The following is a 20837-nucleotide window of genomic DNA, read 5'->3' on the forward strand; positions in this document are numbered from 1 at the left end:
ATTAAGAATACAACATTTACCAGATTTTGAAAATAGCCTATACAATTTTTAAATTGCAAAATTACTGTTTGGGCAAAATCGTAAATTCGAAGAAGTGTTATGAAAGAAATAGAATTTTGAGACATGTTATGGAAATATATGGGGCATAAGATAAAGGGAAGAACTATAGCTGAAATTGACATGTAAGGGATTGAAATAAAGTAGAACCATAATAAATTATTAATTTTTAGGAAATATATTTGGCCACCAGAGAGAATATGTTCTGTCTTTATACTATTTTTGGCCTGTATATGGAGTCAGGATAGGCTAGGTTACATTATGGTAACAAACGATCCCCAGATATCCCTGGATTAAAGTGAAAGCTTATTTCTTCTTCACACTACATGTTGGGAAGGGCCTGTACTCAGTCATTCTATGGCTCCAGTTTTATAATAAACCATCATGCTGAGCACTGATCACTGCCATGCCAGAACAAAAGAGCACATTGAAGGGTTGCATATCTGTGATTAAATGCTTCAACTTGGAATGTTACTTTTGCTAGCCACTCATTGGCCAGAATGAGTCACATGACCTCTCCAACCACAAGGAAACAGGACTTGCAATTCTGTAATGTGCCTATAAGGGAATAGAACTGGAAATATTTATTAATAACTCATTGAATATTTAATGATTAAGGACTCAAGCTGTGAGCCAAACTAGTTAATTGTCTGTGCTTCACATTCTTCATCTGTAAAATGACACAAACACCAAACCTCATAGAATTGTGAGGATTAAATGAATTAAATAATTGTAAAGTGCTTCAAAGAATACTGGTATAAAGTGTTATCAGTGCTTTATTTCAACCTTTGCACTTGCCACACTGCTCTTCAGAGTCAACAACAGAGGAGAGCTGTCTTAGAAATGCTGACTTGGGCCCAGCAGGGATGCCTAGGAAAAGAATTCTGGACAAAAAAAAATACATGATCAAATGAAAGAAATCAAAACGCTGTATCTTCCTTCAACATACATTGATCCAGGAAGCAGGAGACAAGTCATTAGTGAGGTAATGGTTTAGTTAGCAGAAGTTGGAGGAACAGGGGGATAAAGACACCAAAAACTAATAGTAGGTCTTAAGAAATATGAAGGCCAAGGGTGCCTGGGTGGCTCAGTCAGTTGAGCATCTGACTTTGGCTCAGGTCATGACCTCATAGTTCATGGGTTCGAGCCCCGCATCAGGCTCTGTACTGACTGCTTGCTCGGTACAAGCAAGCTTACTCTATGTTATGCTTACTCTATGTCTCCTTCTCTCTCTGCCCCTCCCCCACTCACACTTTGTCTCACTCTGTTTCTCAAAAATAAATAAATGCAAAAAATAAAAAAAATTTAAAAAATAAATATGCAGGCCAGAAGGTGAATAGAGCATGTGAACACGCATGGACATGGTTAGTAGAGGATGCTGGATAGGGCTACTCTACAGTATACGTATTTAAGGAACACAGTATGTGAATTGAATCTCCCTAAACGCGCTTTACAAAACTTCCATCGGGCTAGAACTGAGAGCAAAATACAAGACTCCAACTACCAAGGACAAAGCCAATAATAAAGAGGAGAAATGGGAATGAAGAGGAAGTAAACCAAGAATCAGTGTCCAGGAAATATAGTCAGAGAGCTCCTCCGCCATAGAAACACAGCAAGTGGTAGACTGATGGCAATGTTCATTCCTATCAGAACTCCCGTTGCCTCAGCACTGGCAAGTGTGTTTGCTCTGAATCCCTAACCCATGACTGTCCACCCCTGACAACCCATGATGAACATGCATCCATATGCATGCAAACAATCCTGGACTGTTAGGCACCAGATGAAGAGATGAACAGACATTATTTCCTCTTCCACTAGCTTACTGGTTAACAAGAGAGCCAGAGGAGTTATTGACCCACCTATAACATAAATCAGAATGAAGTAAGGAGTACAGAAAATGGAGAAGCCCATTTTCAGTATGGATTCAGAGAATGCTTTCTGGAGGAGATGGCTTTGTAACTGAGGTTTTTTTTTTTTTTAATGTTTATTTATTTTTTAAAGAGAGAGAGAGAGAGACAGCACAAGTGAGGGAGGGGCAGAGAGAGAGAGACATAGAATCTAAAGCAGGTTGCAGGCTCTGAGTGTCAGCACAGAGCCCAATGTGGGGCTCGAACCCACAAACTCTGAGGTAATGACCTGAGCCCAAGTCAAATGCTTAACTGACTGAGCCACCCAGGTACCCCACGTAACTGAGATTCTTAGAAGAGGAGGGATAAAAATTTGGAGGATGTAATAAATACCAAAATAATGGAATATCATGAGCAACCATGAAAGTATGGACCGTTTAGACCATTAGGAGTGGGTACAGGATAAATAAGTTTAAAAAATAAAAGGGAGCTTTTTTTTCCCTATATATTTCCTATAGAGTCACAAATTCAAAAGATCATAGAGCTGAAAAGGAATTTCAGCTCAAATTCCTGCTTTACAAACCGACAAGTCAGTGCCCAAGTGACTTACCTGTGGTTACAGAGTGTCAGACTCAAGACTAGAATTCCTACCATAATACTGAAAGTGTATGTTACTTTAAAAGATAAAAGAGTCAAGAAAACAAAAATGATTATGAAGCTACTCTTGTGGTTTTTCTGTGAGCATTCTGCATCAGAAGCAAAGTGACTTACGTCTCTACGGTTATAAATGATATGAATAGAGTGAAATCGAATTATTCATTAAACCCTAATGTGTCTAATGGAGGGGTCACCACTTGAAGCTTGTGTGTGTTTAAGCCAAATAAGAGGAAGCTGCATTCCACAAAGTAGGGATTAATTTTATGGAACTTATTACCCAACAAGAGGTGGGAGAGGTTAGAAATACAAATAGATTTTAAGTGGCTTATATAAATTAATGACAGACTCATCATAGTTAATAAAAAAAAAATGCTATGTTTGGGTCATGTTATAAATGTTTGAAGTTAGTATCAAAGAGGCCCTGCTTGCCAACTTTGCCAAAGACAGAGACGGCACTGGGCCATGATGCTCCTTGACAATTTTTGCTTCCATTTGTGAAAGCCTCCAAATGTTGCATTTCGAATGCCATGAGAAACTGCCAGGTTTGTGAATTGAAGATGGATATTCAAGGAGCCAATCTGTAACAATATATGAAGCAAGTCAACTATATCTGAAGTGTCTGCTTCCCAAACAAGTATAAAGGGTATTTTTACGCTCCAACTTTACATGAAGAATCAGGTCTTAGAAATCCCATGAGAAAGTTTTCCTAAGGATTTATCCACACTTTCTTCACTGGTTTGCTCAAATGAGAAGCAGGAAACCTTCTAGACATTTTGAACCTCTGACCTTTTTTGTGGTTTTCCCATCAACACATGCAAACCTCCATGCAGCAATTCAAAAATCTCTTCTCACTGCATTATAGCATGGCCGTATATTATCCCTGTATCTAGAACACTTCCCATTTCCAGCCCATTATAAAGGGGTTTAACTGCACGTTCCTTAGGAAAAAGAAGATCTCATTGGTTCATAAATGTAGGAACCCAGTATCATATATACCTATCTGGTTTTTAAAATGATTTTCCCAAGCTGCCCCTAACTGACCCTTCCCAAATGTTTCCAGTTGATGAGTGAATAAGCTTTTGCCTTTCACCCAATCTCAGCTCATGCCTTCTCCTTGATAATATCAGGATATCCACATCTGATGATGGTCTGGGCTAATTCATTTACTCCAGTGTCTAGCAGCCATTTGACAGGAAAAATAATCTACACGGTATTTATTGCAAAATCTTCACCATTGTGACAAAGATGAATGCGAACTTCACACCGTCATTTTTCAACTGTTATTCAAACTTGAAAATGGTTTTCAAATGTTAACATTAAAATTATGAAGAGGAAGATAATGGTTCTACTTTAAAACTGCTTGGAAATGGAACTTCTGTAACAATGCCTTAGCATTGAGCCAGAAAAATAAACTTGCCCACTAACATAGTAAATGGGCCAGAAATAAATCTGTCCAATATGGCGGGGGTTGGGGGTGGGAGCGCATAAAGAAGAGGCAGTGGAATTGAATTTCCAAAATAAATGAACTGAAACTTTTAACATAGTGTATCTTCAAAAAGCACGGTCTTCTTTTGTGAAATGTGCATATCACTGTCACAATATAGTTGAAACTGGAAAAATCTAGATATGAACCATGAGAAACATCTACAGCACTCTACTTTAATCTCTGTCTTCAGCAGAAAATCCGGTAGTTCCATTCACTTTGATGCACTCTATATAAATATTTTCTCATGAGCTTTGTTTCTCCCTTCTAGCATTATCCTCCCTGACAATCTTTGACTTTGGGACTTTAACTGTTAAATTAATAATTGTTCACTTCAGTGATGATCAGAAACTCACTCTCTTCTCCCTCCTGAAGGCAAGAGTAATTGGCCAATAAAAGTTCCACCAAGGTCAGGAATGGCCTAATTTACTTGTAATTATTAATTGTGCTTTGACCTTGTAACCATAAGTAAAGCCCTGGCTTTGGAAAAAAGAAGATGTGGGGCGCCTGGGTGGCGCAGTCGGTTAAGCGTCCGACTTCAGCCAGGTCACGATCTCGCGGTCCGTGAGTTCGAGCCCCGCGTCGGGCTCTGGGCTGATGGCTCAGAGCCTGGAGCCTGTTTCCGATTCTGTGTCTCCCTCTCTCTCTGCTCCTCCCCCGTTCATGCTCTGTCTCTCTCTGTCCCAAAAATAAATAAACGTTGAAAAAAAAAATTAAAAAAAAAAAAAAGAATATGTGAAACAGGACATGGCAATTTAAAAAATAAGAGAATAAAGGCGTACTAGAGAAAAAGAGAACGGATTTTCTAAATTTAAAACACTCTTTACCCTTTCTTGAAATAATGATTTATATTCTTTGAGTCCACAAGAGACTAAGCGGATATGCATGATGCAATGCTGGAATTTTAGGTATTTTGCCTAAAGGTTATTAACAATTAGTACCACTGGGGGGAAAAAATCATAAAGTTAGAATAAACAACCCTCTCTCAAAGGATGACTGGAACTAGACTTGTAATCTGGTCATAATAAAATATATTGTGTTTATATTAGAGCCTCGCATGTTAACAGGAGAATTGACAAACTAGAATAAATCTAATAGGTGGCCATGATTAATTGGGGTCTGAAAAGTAAGTTGTGTGGGGAGGAATGGAAGAACCTACATCGTTTCCTTTTGGAAAAATGAGCACAGAGGCCAAACATGCAAAATGGTCTGCAAATATTTAAAAAAGAGATGGTACACAGAAGAGGAAATAGTCCTTACAACTAGAACTACTGATGGCAACATTAGGGCTGGAGAGTGAGAGTCAGATCATTAGTCATCTGGCATGAAGGGGTGGCTGGCCTCTTCCTGTCCAGCGTAGCAAAATCCACTCTACGCACCATCAGAAAGATGGGCCCTTAGCTTGGACTCTCACATTTGCAGTGGTACACAGCTCATTATCTCAAGCACACCCTCTTCTACATTAGAGGCTAGAAGCGTCAGAACATTCCTTTCTAGTGTTGAGTTGCCAACTCTCAGGTTCTAACTTACACAACTGGTTAACTAGTTCTGTCTTCATGAGTAACTCAGGATGTGGCTAATCCCTTCTCCACACGGCAACTCACTGGAGTTTTCACACAATTATAGGTCTATCCTTCAGTTTTCTATTTGTCAAACTAAATAACTCTAATTTCTTTCACCATGATTAATTTATTCTGCACATCATACCAATCTAGTCACTGGCCTTCTTGACTTTTGATGGTCTGTTATGTCCTCAAATGAAATCTGAAATAAATATCCTTGATACAGTGTCACCAGCAAGAATACCACATAGGACTTTTAATTGCCCCGTTCGAAAGAATCAGTTAATATGTGTTAGCTGAATACTTATTATGCTCAACCTAAGCTAGTCACCATTTTTTTTTAATTTTTTTTAACGTTTATTTATTTTTGAGACAGAGAGAGACAGAGCATGAACAGGGGAGGGTCAGAGAGAGAGGGAGACACAGAATCTGAAACAGGCTCCAGGCTCTGTGCTGACAGCACAGAGCCCGACGCGGGGCTCGAACTCACGGACTGCGAGATCATGACCTGAGCCGAAGTCGGCCGCCCAACCGACTGAGCCACCCAGGCGCCCTGCTAGTCACCATTTAATATATAGCAGAAGGCCAAGTGCTGACAATATCTGTACAATTAAAATTAAGGTACATGGGAACAGTTCTGGAGTTTTTGTAAGATGTGAATCATTACATGTACATTTGTAGTATAATCCCAAGTTAAGGGAAGATCAGAAAAAGAGTGGAGCCCAGGCAGGCTGAGGAATCCATGGGAGGAGTTATAGATCAGGAAGACCCAGACTGTAATTTGAAGGATGATACAAGTAGTCTGAAATGGAGACAAGGACAACAAGAGAGAGAGTATGTGTGTAGCAATAATCAGTAATAAAGGAGGTCAGGATTGGTATGGACATGTGTAGCTAGATATAACAATATTCAGATTTGTACTGTACCATTTCCCATAGTACTTTCTTTCTTGTATTCTATTTCTGGGTATTTATCTGAAGGAAATGAAAACACTAATTCGAAAAGATATGTTTACCCTTATGTAGTTAAAATAGCCAAGATATGGAAGCAACCTGAGGATCTATTGATGGATTAATGGATAAATAAGATATATATTCATAAGTATTAGCTATGGAAAATTATTCAGCCATAAAAAAAGAATGAGGCCCTGCCATTTGTGACAACATGGAGGTGGGGGGCACTAAAGGGCATTATGCTAAGTGAAATAACTCAGACAGAAAAAAAACACCTACCATATGATTCGGTTTATTGTGGAATCTAAAATAAGAACAAGACAAGATAAAACAGAAACATAAGAGTAGAGAGAACATAATGGGATTTCCAGAGGGGTGAGGGTAGAAGGAACAGGTGAAATAGGTGGAAAGGAGCAAGTGTTGCACACTTCTAGCTATAAAATAAGTCATGAGGATGTAATATTCAGGGCAGGTAATATAGTCAACAATCTTGTAATAACTTTGTACGGTGATATGAGTAAGTAGACCTATCTTTCTGATCCCTTCATAATGTATAATAGTAACAAATCACCATGTTACACACCTGAAACTAATAATGTTGTATGTCAATTATAACTCAATAAAAAATAGTAAGTAAATACATATGCTTGACTTTGCTAAAAATTTTCCAGGACTCCGATTTCCACAGGCATGTAATCTGGCAAACTAATCCGTGAAAGAGTACGAAGAACTAAGAGAGTAATGTTAGGACTCTCATCAAGTGGCAAAAGTAAAGATTTCAGAGGTAATTTTCTGGATACCCAATTTCCTTTATTTCAAGCATGGGAATTCTAGGCAGTCCAGTGGGAGAAGTATTTTTGGATAGATGTAACTTTTGGTACATTTTAAATTACATCATCTTGGTAACAAATGGTCCCAGAGGCCAAAGTCCTGAATTTTGTATCTCATCCAAAGAATTTCTCTTTTAGAGTGGCCTTCTGTAACTGGCCCCATTTATATCTTCATTTCCAAAGCAAAGATACAAGAAAAAAATCAATTAGACAATAACAATGAATAAATCCAGGTAAATACACATTCTGGCTTTCAATTAACCAGCGAGTCTGTGAATCTCCAGGGACTACTGAAGAGCCATCATAAGACAATTCAATTTCCCTTAATAGGGACCATAACCCCAGAGTTGCTTTTTTTTTTTTTTTTTTAATTTTAATATTGTGCAATTGACTTTTCTTATACCATGCTGTGCTCACAGCCTCTGTGGAAACTTAAACATTATTCAACAGGACAATTTCCTGAAAAACCTTTTGAAAGTGGTCACAGACTGTGACCCTGCTCGGGTGCCCTGGGTCTGCCAGCATGCTGTTTTATTACCTTTGGAAGGTTCCATGCCAAAACACAGCCCAAGGATTAGAGCGTAAAGAAAACATGGTCCATATAAATAATGTTCTGCCTTCTTTCAAGAAGGGAAACTGTCACCTTCCACTCAGTAATCCCTTATATCTGTCGCTTCTCTCCCAACCTCACCTCCCAACCCTTCAGGAGTCCTACAAGGTAATCAGTAAGAATTACAGATTGTGAACTCTCAGAAAGGACTGTTGAAAACACTTTTTCACCCCTTTCTTATATCAATGGGAAACCAAGCCCCCAAATGCCTAAAACCTGTCCCAAGACCACAGCAAGTGGCAGCATCAGCACCTGCAAGCCACGAACTAGGAAGGATCTGTTACAAACTTAGTAATAGTACAGCACAGTCAGCAAACAATCTGAACAGAGACACTGATGATACTGTTGAGCCAAGCAATGCCAGCCCTAACTAGTCTGTAGTGGAGAGCAGCAATATTTTAGAAGAGAGTGCCCCTTATTTGTAATTACGTTCTCTAAAGCACTTAGCTAATAAAACGGCAATTTCCTTGTACTTGTTGGCTGTTCTCTTTACTCACCTTTATTTTCCCCCACTGTTTTCCATGTCACTAATCCCCTGAAGACTCACCCTCTGTTCAGTAGCCTAAGTCAATGCTATTAGGTTCAACTGCACTCTGACTTCAAAGTCAATGTCCATCTTCATGAAATTTCTTACAACCTTCTCTGCAAATACCCCATTCTAGCCTTTAGATCAAGCCTTCATTCTGTTTTTAAAAGTAACTTGATGTGTCTAACATTTTTCTGCAACTCACTTTTACACAAGGTGGAAAAGAAATAAACGCTTGTGATTTCAGGTTTGGATTTTTAGCATAGATTTTTTTTAACCCATCATAGTCTCTTAAGTCTTTTCTTTCAAAATTTAAGATATTCTTACATTGCTTCTATTGATAAGGTTCTTTGCATCTCAAAATTGGTAAACAAAGGGAGCAAACACTGGGGGCAGAAATACCAATTTAGAGCCTCACCCAGGATGTGCACCCATCATGCAGACATGGCACACCTTAAAACTTCTTACTGTATGACTGCCTTTTGAAAAAAGCATGAAGTAAAAGTCTAGTAAAGCAAGCACACTTCATGATATTTATCACTAATAACAGATGCACCTCTTTATTAAGTGTCCCCATTTTAACTTTCTAAGAGTAATTGTCTTTAAATAGTATGCCCCCTTTAGCATTTGTACACCATACAGGCAGATGACTTTTTACTAGACTTCTTGACTTTTTTCTTGCACGGACTACAAATGAGCTCAGCTCATCCCCAAAGAACATATAAGCCCTTAATAAATTCTCTTCTTGAATCATGATTATTCCCTCCCATGGCTATAAAAGTGATTAGGTTGTCTAAAATGTGAATTACTAAGTTACAGAGTTGACTAAAATACTTCAAATTGTCTCTCTGGTTTTGAGGTAAACAAAGTTTCATGTTTGAAGTTTTAGGTCTTAATATAAGTGCTATGAGACACAAGAGTAATGAGAAGATCTGCTTCTATGGGTCGCAGACCCTAGGGGTACAACTGGCCCTCACAAGGAAATCAGAAAACAAGCATGATTGAGAACTACCTGGTTGGACCTGGTATAGTGGCCATTTAGGGTGAGGACAGAGCCACTGGTACATGTCTGGAGTATTCTTGCTGAAGTGTTGTCCTCCTTAACTGGACTTGATTAGTGGAGATCTCCCCAATTGGTAAAACAGAGTTCATGGAGAAATGTAGGATTGAGAACTGGAGTGGTCTTTCTGTCCTAGGCAGATGGTTACAGATAGCGAAAACCTATGATTATCTCTACAGAGAGGACACGTACGATACTTCATGAGTGAGTATTCAGTAAAGAGCAACACCAGATCATCAAGGCAGCCGGGTTCCATAAAGCAATCTCCGAGGGCTCCTGGGCCATGAAACCAGTCAGAGGTTGCCAACCTCAGCCAACCTGACAACAGACGTTCTTATCTTAGAAGTTCTTTCTGCCCTGAGATACCGAGTATGCCTTTACCAACTACTTTACAATTTCAACCTATTCCTGATTCTTTGATTCGAGGGCACACTTCCATCCTCAGCTCTTTGCTGGATTATTCATGAGTTCTAATTTATAATTCAAAAGTATTCAATATGCCATATAGTTAAAGCCTGAGGGGAAAAAAAAAATTACAGTTTGCATTTCCTCTTTTCAGAGAGGCCAGATAGCTCTCCCCAGAGTTAAGAGGGTGGATGTGAGGTTCTAGAAATCCCTGCTTGCTGCCAGCCCTCTAAGTACAAAGATTCACAAAGAATGAAGGTGTGTGTGTGTGGGGGGGGAGGAGTAGATAAGCAGAAAAAGGCAAAAGGAAATTACTCCTTTTAACTTCATAGTTACTCACATAGCGATATGTAGTTATTGCCTAATAATCAATTCCTTAAAAAAAAAAATCACAAGTATGCTTAAGCACTAACAGGTTAGTAATTTTGTTCCATTAAAACTAAAATTAAATAGAAAGCTAGGGTAATTACCCCTTTCATTCCTTCTTCCACCAAAAAAAAGGCACTTCATCATTTCTTACTGTGGGTGTACTTCAGCCTCAACACATGCATTTAGATCAAGTGGGTCATTTATATTGTTGCCTGCTGGAGTTTTTCTCCTTTCAACTTAGTAGGGAATATTTGGTATCTTTATTACCCTAAATAAATCTACAAAATGCCTTTTGCTTGCGCTCTTTGTTCTAACTTCAGATAAATAAATCACATTAGGTTCCTGGCCGTCATATTAAAATAAGCATGGACCTAAAGATAATAAACGTGTTTTAAGCCAAATGTTTTCAGATTAGATAGAGGTAAATATCTCTGGATGACCCCCGAATCCCATTGATGTTGAAATATTTGGGGGGATTTTGAGAGTATTTCTTGAAGGAAATAAACCTGTTTAAGCTAGAAGTAGAATTAATTTCAAATCACCTATGGACCTGCGTGTATAACAGGATTCAACACAAGCTTCCCATGGCAGCCATAAATCCATCTTTCAAGTGGGGATACTTCCCCAGTTGTCTTGAAGGGCAATTTTATAGCTTCATGGGTTCACCTAATGCCTTCATCTATAGTGTGCTTTATTAACTATAAAAAGCTCTAGACCTGAATTTCTCATCATCTTATATACAGTTATATTCAAACGTCTTAAAGGCAGTGCAAACTACATCTATTCAGTAACTGATTCTCCCTCTGCTCTCATCCCCTCAGATTTGCTCCTCTTCAGGAGTCAGATCCAACAGCCCCTCCTCAGGGAAACTCCTGGACTTCTGAAGGACAGTCTCCTAAAACCTGTTTAACAGATTCTTCCCCCTAGGCCCATTGAATCACCTTGATAAATTTAAGTGAATTTTCTTTCAAACAAGATTTGGAGTGAAGAGAAGGAGATAAAACCCATAGGGTTGTAAATAGCCTATTTTAACTATTTATTAGGTTAGGACCTAAATAGACCTTCTGTGCTGGAGTAGCACAGTCCTTTAAAGGGTGGACAAATTTTATTTAAAAAGGGGGTGGGGGGAAGGAAAATCCTGTATATAAAGTTGATGCAGAGTTTCACTGTGGCATTTTTGATGTCTCCTTGCCCCAGAAGTCCTCGGTTCAAATACTAGGCAATTCCCTTAGTAGTTAAACATGTAGACCACATACAGGTCACCTAAATAAACTATAATGTTGATGAATCCTCAAGTACAAGGTCAGATATGAACCTGAGTAATCTTCCTGTTCCATCAATTCAGTTACATTTCTGGGCTTAGTTCTATTAGTCCCTTCTGCTACTGAACAGAAGTCACCTTAGAGACAAGAATGCCACCTCACCTGGGTCTTCAGAGCTGTGAGAAGATGCCTAAATGCTTCCTTGTCCCTTTAAAGCAGCACCATCAGGCTATAGTAAGCATCCTTTGGGATATGGTTCAGCCCACCAGCCCCCTGCACATTGTCTAGGGATGACATAACTGGTGAAGCATGTGGCAATACCCAATTTCCAGAGCTCTGATTTATTCTCCCTTATGCTGGGCAGAGGGCATGACTTGAGGCAATACTCTTATCTTGGCAGGGGTTTGAGACTGTCTGCATCTCTAAAACAACCCCTGGTGGGTAATTGAGAAATGACATTGATGGGTTTCCAGGGTGGCCCTTGTGCTTACACTTGCCCTATAATACAGCTATGATTTAGAAATCCAGTCCAAGGGTTGAGAGGAGGGGAAGATCATGCAAAGCACGCTAGCCCTGGTCTCCTTTGACCCCGGCAGAGTGAGACAGAGGTGCAGAGCTGGGGGACCATGTGCTCTTATTGAGTTGGCATAGCATGAGGTTTGCTTTCAGAGCTTTTATTGCTATTAGAGAGCACTGAGCTCTCTCTGTTTGCTGCACATTTTATCCCCCAGAGATAGACTCTTTTTCTCCTGAAGGGATTTAGAAAACAAATCACAGTTCTTATTTTATTTGGTGTCCACCATTAAGAATTCATGCAGAGCAGTTTTACTTGTTGCCAATTAAGATCTCCCAGTGGAAGTCTATGATTACAGCAAAGGCAACCTGTTTAATACTCGGCATCTCCTTAGTCTACATAAATTAACCCCATGAGGGTAGAGATGGGCTAATTCTTAAGATGCCTGGATAATTTGATTTTAAAATCCAAGATACACAGAAGGTAAATCTCCAAGAGCTCTGGGCTGGACTTTTCTCAGGGCATATGTGCTGCTTCTTCTTACTTCCAGTTTACAACTATAAGTCAATTTCTAGGTAACCCATGAAGAAAGCATTTTCTTTTCTCAGGAACAGAGTAAGAGTGCAGCCTCTCTATAAGCAGTTGTAACATCACTCACATTTTACAGAAATTGAGATCAGAGCTGAAATGAACTGCAGGCACTTGTGCCAATTATCTCCACCCAAAAATGTATAAAGACATTGAAATTAGGAAGACCATCAATGAGTGTTTGAAATGTGGATCATTTCATTTGAGTGTTCACACTTAGATAAGCAACATTTTGAAAAATGAGAATGAAATACTTTTTGTCCATTTTTTTTCTTATCTCTTAACTTAGCATAAGAATCACAGATAAGCGAGAAAGCAAAAGTAAAAGTCTATTTTAAAGAATTTTGGAAACAAAAAAGACCCTGAATAGCCAAAGCCATCTTGAGAAAGAACAAACCTGGAGGTACCACAATCTCAGATTTTAAGATACACTACAGAGTTGTGGTACCCAAAACAATATGGTTCTGGCACAAAAAGAGATACACAGATCAATGGACCATGACAGAGAGCCCAGAAGTAAATACATGAATATGTGGTCAATTAATCCATGATGAAGGAGGCAATATACAATCTCTTCAATAAATGGTGCTAGGAAAACTAGACACATCCATGCATAAGAACGAAACTGGACCACTTTCTTATGTTGTGCACGAAAATAAACTCAAAATGGTTTAAGGACCTCAATCTGAGACCTGAACCATAAAACTCTATTAAGAAAACACAGGCAGTAATCTCTTGGACACCAGCCTTTACAACATTTTTATGGTTATGCCTCTTCATGCAAGGGAAACAAAAGCAAAAATAAACTACTAAGATTACCAAAGTAAAAAGCTGTGGTATAGCAAAGGAAACCACCCACCAAACAAAACAAAAAAAGCCACCTATTGAACAGGAGAAGATATTTGCAAATGATATATCTGATAATGGGTTAATATTCAAAATATATTTTTTAAAATGTATATAACTCAACATCAAAAACCACAAATAATTCAATTAAACATGGGCAGAAGACCTAAAGAGACATTTTTCCAAAGAAGAAACACAGATGGTCAAGAGACACACGAGAAGATGCTCAACATCACTATTCATCAGGGAAATGCAAGTCAAACCCATAATGAGATATCACCTCATACATGTCAGAATGGCTAAAATCAGAAAGAACTAACACATTTTGGTGAGAACTTAGAAAAGGGAACCTTCGTGAAGTTGGTAGGAATGTAAATTGGTGAAAACACTGTGGATAACAGAATAGAGGTTCCCCAAAACAATAAATATGGAAATACCATATGGTCCAGTAATTCTACTACTGGGTATTTACCAAAAGAAAACAAAAACACTAATCCAAAAAGGCATATGCACCTCCATGTTTACTGTGCCATTACCTACAAGAGTGAAGATATGGAAGCACCTTAAGTTGCCACTGATAAATAATGTATGATTTTACACACACACACACACACACACACACACACACACACACACACACACACTGGAATATTACTCAGCCACAAAAAATAATGAAATCTTGCCCATTTGTACCAACATGGATAGACTTAGAGAATGTTATGCCAACTGAAAAGTCAGAGAAAAACAAATACCGTATGATTTCACTCGTGTAGAATCTAAAAAAAAAAAAAAAGAAAAGAAAAAAAAATAGAAACAGACTCATACGGAGAACAAGAAGATAGTTGTCAGAGGGGATGGAAGATAGGCGAAAAAGTTTAAAGGTAAATGGATCAAGAGGTACAAACTTCATTTATAAAATAAATAAGTCAAGGAGATATCAAGTACAGCATAGGGATTATAGTCAGTAACATCGCAATAATGTTGTATGGGGACCAATGTAACTATACCTATGGAGGTGAGCATTTTGTAATGTATAGATATGTTGATCACTATGTTGTATACCTGAGACTAGTAACATTGTATGTCAGCTATACTTCAATAATCTTTTTTTCAAGTTTGGGTACACTAAAATTATAATTTTATCATTGGATGGGACAGGTCTCAGTGACTTTTATATCAATCAGGGATCTATACATCATTTTCAATTAGATATCTTACTTCCTTTGATGATGTAGGAAACCATCACATTTCACATTTCCTCCTTGAGGAAGCAGGAGTTAAATGCTTTACTAGGGCCAACATAGCCAATGATCAATAGTTGTTCAGATTCTTGGAATTTGGTGCTGAGGCTTGGGCTGCTCCTCAGGAAAATGATGATGAATTAGAAATTGCATTTTTCCTATATTTACATTCCCCTCTTACTAATAACCTGCACTCTTCACACTATTAGAGGACCTTTAATTACAGTACCCATCCCAGTAGCAGTGAATTATAGGAAGAGGGAAGAAATTGTTATAACCATGTTTCCGTGTATATTTCTGTATATTCTGTATATATTTCTGTATATTCTGTATATTTGGTGACTGAACTGGATAGATCACTATTTCCCAAAATATGTTTCTTGGAATTTTGGTCAGAATAAATACTGCAAGAAAAATAGGATTTTTTTTAAGAAGTCAAAGTTCTCTTTTATACTCTATTTTTGAAACTCATAGCACATGTTAGCCATTTAAATTGCTCTGAGAAATTCTAGAATTCAAATAATTTTAAAACTTGGTTTTACCTAATATATTTCAAATCTGGACACAGAGGAACCCATTTATAAAAATCTGAACATTTACCCGGGGTATTCATTTTTCTTGGAATGGGATTAAGAAAATGTTCATAGATCATTTAGATCACAGGTTCTCAACAGGAAGGAAAGAGGATTCTGACCTCTGGGAAACATGTAGAAAATGTCTGGAGACATTTTTGGCTGTCACAATACGGGGGGGAGAGGGAGGTACTGGTATGTGGTAGGTAGAAGCAAGACATGATGTTAGATAATTTATAATGCAGAAGACAACCTTACTTTTACCCCCCTCCCAAGATAATGGTCTGGCCCCAAATGTCTATAGTGCACTGACTGAGAATCCCTAGCATAGATACAGCATGTTCAAATGGGACTCTGATCTGGGATCTGTAGGCTAGCAGGTGGCACTTTGCATTCACCAGATCTTGTCATTTAATGTTGGCCATGCAGACCTTATTCTTTATGTACAGACTACTGATAACACTGTCTCCAAGTCAATCTGAAAATCTGAAGTGAACACTTTGATATCATCTGTTGAAGTTATCAGCAAGCTGTTAGGTATCTGTTATTTTACTGATTTCTAACTTATGCTCCTGAAAGCTTTCTATGATATATATGTATTAAATGCTACAAAGTGATCCATCTGTATAATTAGAGAAAAATAAGGTTAAACATGTATCTGTAAATATTGCATAAGTGTATTATTTTAACCATCATTTATTTCAAATAATCTCAGTGTTCAGTAATCTTAAAAACTAGCTTTACTGATAGCTCCTTTCTACAGAAAAGGAAAATTATTCCAGAGAGGACACCCCATGGCCAGTTTGGGAAGGCCAGGCCTAGAGTCCAAGGCTCCAAAACTTCTGGTCCTCTTTCCTTTTCTATAATCATGCTGCTTCCATTTTCCACACTTAATTTTATATGTGACATGAAAGAGTTATTAACACCATAAATATTCATGAATTCAATTTGTATCTCCCAACTGTTTGTGTTTGTTCTCAACTCTTAATTTGAAGCTGCGAATGGATAAAGGTTTCTATCAAATGTTACAAGAAAGACATTCTCAGTAGTCGTTTTCTTATAATCTCTCTTGTCAGTCAGATATATTTAGCCAAATCAGAAATGGCAGCAGATGATACAAAAATCATTAAGTGACGGGGCACCTGGGTGGCTCAGTCCGTTAAGTGTCTGACTTCAGCTCAGGTCATGATCTCACAGTCTGTGAGTTCAAGCTCCGCATAGGCCTCTCTGCTGACAGCTCAGAGCCTGGAGTCTGCTTCAGATTCTGTGTCTCCCCCTCTCTCTGTCCCTCCCCTGCTCATGCTCTGTCTCTCTCTGTCTCAAAAATAAATAAAAACATTAAAAATTGTCAAAGAACCTTCTTATGCTATTCTTAACCTTCCACATTAAAACAAATGAACATGCAGAAATTTAACAACCCACTTCAACATCTAGTAAACCAGTTGTCACCAGGAATGTTGATTTTTCTTCATCAAGCAGGGAGGTGCAGAGCAAACTAAGTCAACCCAGACTTGTGGTCAGATCTTACACTGGATTTTAAATTCTGACTCTACCTAGTCAGATGAATTCACACAAGTTTTCTGTTAGTGTCAAAAAATGTCTTTTCTGAGCTAAATGACAGCTCATTGCTAGACAGCTATATTTAAACTTCAAATTTCTTTGCAATTTGAAAACCAGAGACAGATTATAGGTCTATTTCAGTAGAATACTAAACAGGGCCCCCAAAATAACTAGTTATCTTGAGAGTATGATTATGACAATATATCTGTGTCACAGCAGATGTTTTATGCTATAAGAAACAATGACAATCTATTAAAGACTAGTGGGCCCTTCTATAAAAATAAGCAAAGACTTAATTTTTGTATCCCATCTTGTTATCAATCTTCACTGGGTCCCATTCTTTTATCATTAGCCAAATAGCAACAGTATGTCATGTGTCTATCATGCTTTTGATCAATACTCAAACACTATAGCCATCAATTAATGCTGACTACAATTATTAGAACATCTAAGCATTCAAGATTTGTCTATGTTATATGTAGGTTGAAGTATAAATGGGAGGCCATCAATTAATATCAGCAGCAATGATAATAGCCCACTTCATGAAAATTATAGCAGTTACAAATCAAAAGCATAATAAAAATCAGAAAAAGTTTATACTGACTTATGGGGACATTTGTTTAAGTGTGCTTGAGACATGACATGCTATTCTTATGATATTCTGCACATCACCGATTTTACCCTAAGTCAAGAAAGTATTTTTAAAATTTAATCATAACCAGAAAGAATTTCCCACCTTGTTCACTGTCACTGGCATATCCCTCACCCAAAAACAATTTGGCTACAGTTGCAGTTATGATATTGTAATAACCATCAGAAAGCCTACCACTTCAAGTCAATCAAGATCTGCTTATAAAATATAACCAAGTATAATTTCATGATTCAATAAATAGTATATAAATCTGCTATTATTGGTTTTCATTTTCTTTTCAATACTACCCATTCCCATCTTCTCTCAGGTAGTTATTCTGACTATTCAAATGCCATTGCCCTTTATTGTTATTCAAATGAAGCCTTTTTATTAGATCCTCTGCCACTATATATAAGGCTCTACTTCTCCAGCAGCAATTATTCTATTTCTGAAGGAAAATAGAAGTGATTGCACACAAAATTCTGAGCTCTTCCTTTATGTTAGGTTAAGTCTATGCCTGAAATTGGATTTTCATTTAATCCTATCCAAGAAGACCAAAAGGTTTTTTATCAGCTATCTTATCAAAGCAGGAAAACATTCTTTTCCATGCAGGTTTTTTTGGTTCAAAACCCATGAAATCATAACTCCTTCCCAATGATGTATTTAAGACACACTTACTGACCAAATTAAACTCTAATTTGTTTCATCAGGTGGTGTTCATCTTTTTTTGTATATATTTTTCTTTAAAAAGATAGGGAAAACCAAATACCCTTTATAAATAGTTCGAATAAAATTTATAATTCATTTAAATAACTTGTACACCTTGGAAGAGATCTATGGGAAATATAAGCCAAAAGATACATAACTATAAACACACTGTTCCCAGTTTTATTAATACAATACACTGGTTAACAAAAGAAAACTTTATCGATACCAGGTTATAGCTCTAAAGAACATATCTAACAAATATCACACAGTTATATAAAATTAACTTGTATGTCTGTTAGCAGCAAGCAGACTCAAAAAATATTTTCTTTTGTTGTATCCTACGAGAAGTTTTTCCATGCACCGAAATAGACTGTTACTATAAGCACAGATCTGTTCTTAAGCAGGGAAACTGATATAAAGCACAGAACAAATGAAATTATTAGGCACTTTGCCTAAGAATTACAGTCCCTCAGAGAAGACAAATTTCAAGGTTATTAGGATTTGTTACAAGATGCATGAAGAAAGGGCAGAAGAGCTTAGTACAGAGACCAATGGTGATACATTTGGATGAGATTGGACAAGAAAGCCACAGGGTTAGCAAATATTTACCGGCCATCTCTGTATACAGAGAGAGTACTCTCCCCCACCCATGCTGCCAAGAGATAAGAAATAAAGACTTCAGGGGCTTACTGACCCTGGGGAGAAAAAGCTAATTACATTAAACAATTCTGGCACTATGGGAGGCATCATGTGATTCAGCACTAGCATATTTATTCCAGATAACAGGAGCCATAGGAATTTAGGAAAAGCAACGGCAGATTCCATAAGAGCACCTATGCAGAGCATGACCACATAGAAAATAACATCATAACCATTTTGATCAGCCTCAATTCCCAAGAGGCCCCAGGGACCAAGTATCTTGAAAATATGCCTTTTATGATATTAACCTTTTTTTTTTTCCAAATTACCTATACCAATGTTCTCCCATAACTTTCTTTATCAAGAATCAGAGCCCACCAGGAAGAACAAAAAACTAAACATGAAAGGCCTATAGAATAGCATTCTTAAAATATCCTCCTTTCATATGAAGAGAAGCAGACATTTTAAGCAGCTGTATTCAACTTTTTAATTACAGGAAAACTCACTCTTTAAGCAGGCAAGGGTGAGAGAATTTAGGTTCTAGTTTCCACAATGTAAGTTTGCTGTGTGGCCTTGGACAAATTAATTTCCTGACCTTGACAAAGTGTCATGATTTGAGCAGGTCCTTGACTTAAGCACAACTTTTGGCACTATTGCTTTACTTTCATTAAAGGTATAAAATTCTCTAAGGACCCTCTGGTGATTTTTGCTTCCAAAGGTGATTTTGACATCAAGTGTAAGAAGAAAGTTTACCAACTCCCTGACTCTGTGATCAACACCAAAGCTATCAGGCCTGCTATAAGTTAAAGGCATGGATTTCACTCACCTCCATAGACTTCTGTGTTGTTCCTCGAGCTGAGTTAGAAGATGCTCAATATATTTATTGGAGTCCATGTATTCCTGCACATGTAGACACACAAAGACAAATAAAGCTCATTACAATAGTCACTGGAATTTGGATTATATTTCTCTTTGCAGAAAAGATTTTTGACAAAATAATCCCTGATCCCTCTCAGTTCTAGGAGTCGATGCATCTGTGACTTACACGCAGAGTTCCTCATAGATAAATATTTTCTCCATAAATTTGGATCATTCTATAAACAGAGAATTTGACTTCAAAAAGTTAGCATAAAAGCCCTCTTATTCACAGATGAAAGCTAAATTTCATGGTCATCTACACTGTGGTACACATATTTTACCATTTAAAATAAGTAAGCCAATGATGCTGCTGACCTTAGAAGAGTAAGAATAAAGTAGACAATACAGGTCTTGATTACACTGGTCTTATTATAATTACTTCCTAGTAAAAACACTACTTTAAAAAAAATTAGTATTTATTTATTTTTACTGTCTATTTATTTGAGGCAAGGGGCAGAGAGAAAGGGAGACCCTGAATCTGAAGCAGGCTCCAGGCTGCAGCTGTCAGGACAAAGTCCGATGCGGGGCTCAAACTCATGAATGGTGAGATCATGATCTGAGGCAAAGTCGGATGCTTAACTGACTGAGCCACCCAGGCACCCCGAAATATTTCTTTATTTATTGAGAGTGAGAGAGAGAAAGACAGAGAGTGCGCACGCACGCATGAGTGGAGGAGGGACAGAGAGAATCCCAAGCAGGCTCCTCACTGTCAGTACAGAGCCCAATGTGGGGTTCAATCCCACAAACTGAGATCATGACCTGAGCCAAAATCAAGAGACAGATGCTTAACCAACTGAGTCATCCAGGTGCCCCTGAAAACACTACTTTTGAACTATATAGAACGCTTTATATATTCACTGAGCACACTGTTTGCAATGATGAAACATGTCCATTTCCCTTTATCTCTTTATATAAAAACATAGTCTAATTAGTTTGGGTTTTTTTCCCCCCCCTTTGGTCTCCTAGAAAAAAAAAAAATCTACCTTCTAAGAAGATATG

General features: G+C 37.8%; 2 protein-coding genes across 8 annotated transcripts in view; one reads left to right on the forward strand and one right to left on the reverse strand.

Moving 5' to 3' along the window:
- The window catches only part of NCKAP5 (NCK associated protein 5), a 993237-nt gene that overhangs the window by 614534 nt on the left and 357866 nt on the right, over positions 1-20837 (reverse strand). For 6 of the 7 annotated variants that reach the window (XM_086718452.1, XM_086718453.1, XM_086718451.1 and 3 more), the window contains one exon: positions 19747-19820. The exons of the other annotated variant lie outside the window; for it this stretch is intronic. In XM_086718452.1, the coding sequence (XP_086574578.1) occupies positions 19747-19820 (74 nt within the window). The remainder of the gene's footprint in view (positions 1-19746; positions 19821-20837) is intronic. 7 annotated transcript variants of the gene reach the window in all.
- Positions 1-20837, forward strand: part of LOC147578427 (uncharacterized) — a 72931-nt gene that overhangs the window by 19541 nt on the left and 32553 nt on the right. The gene's annotated exons all lie outside the window — the stretch shown is intronic.

This window comes from Puma concolor, chromosome C1 (assembly GCF_028749965.1).
Source record: "Puma concolor isolate L17-30 chromosome C1, mPumCon1.1.hap2, whole genome shotgun sequence".
Classification (NCBI taxonomy): Eukaryota; Metazoa; Chordata; class Mammalia; order Carnivora; family Felidae; genus Puma; species Puma concolor.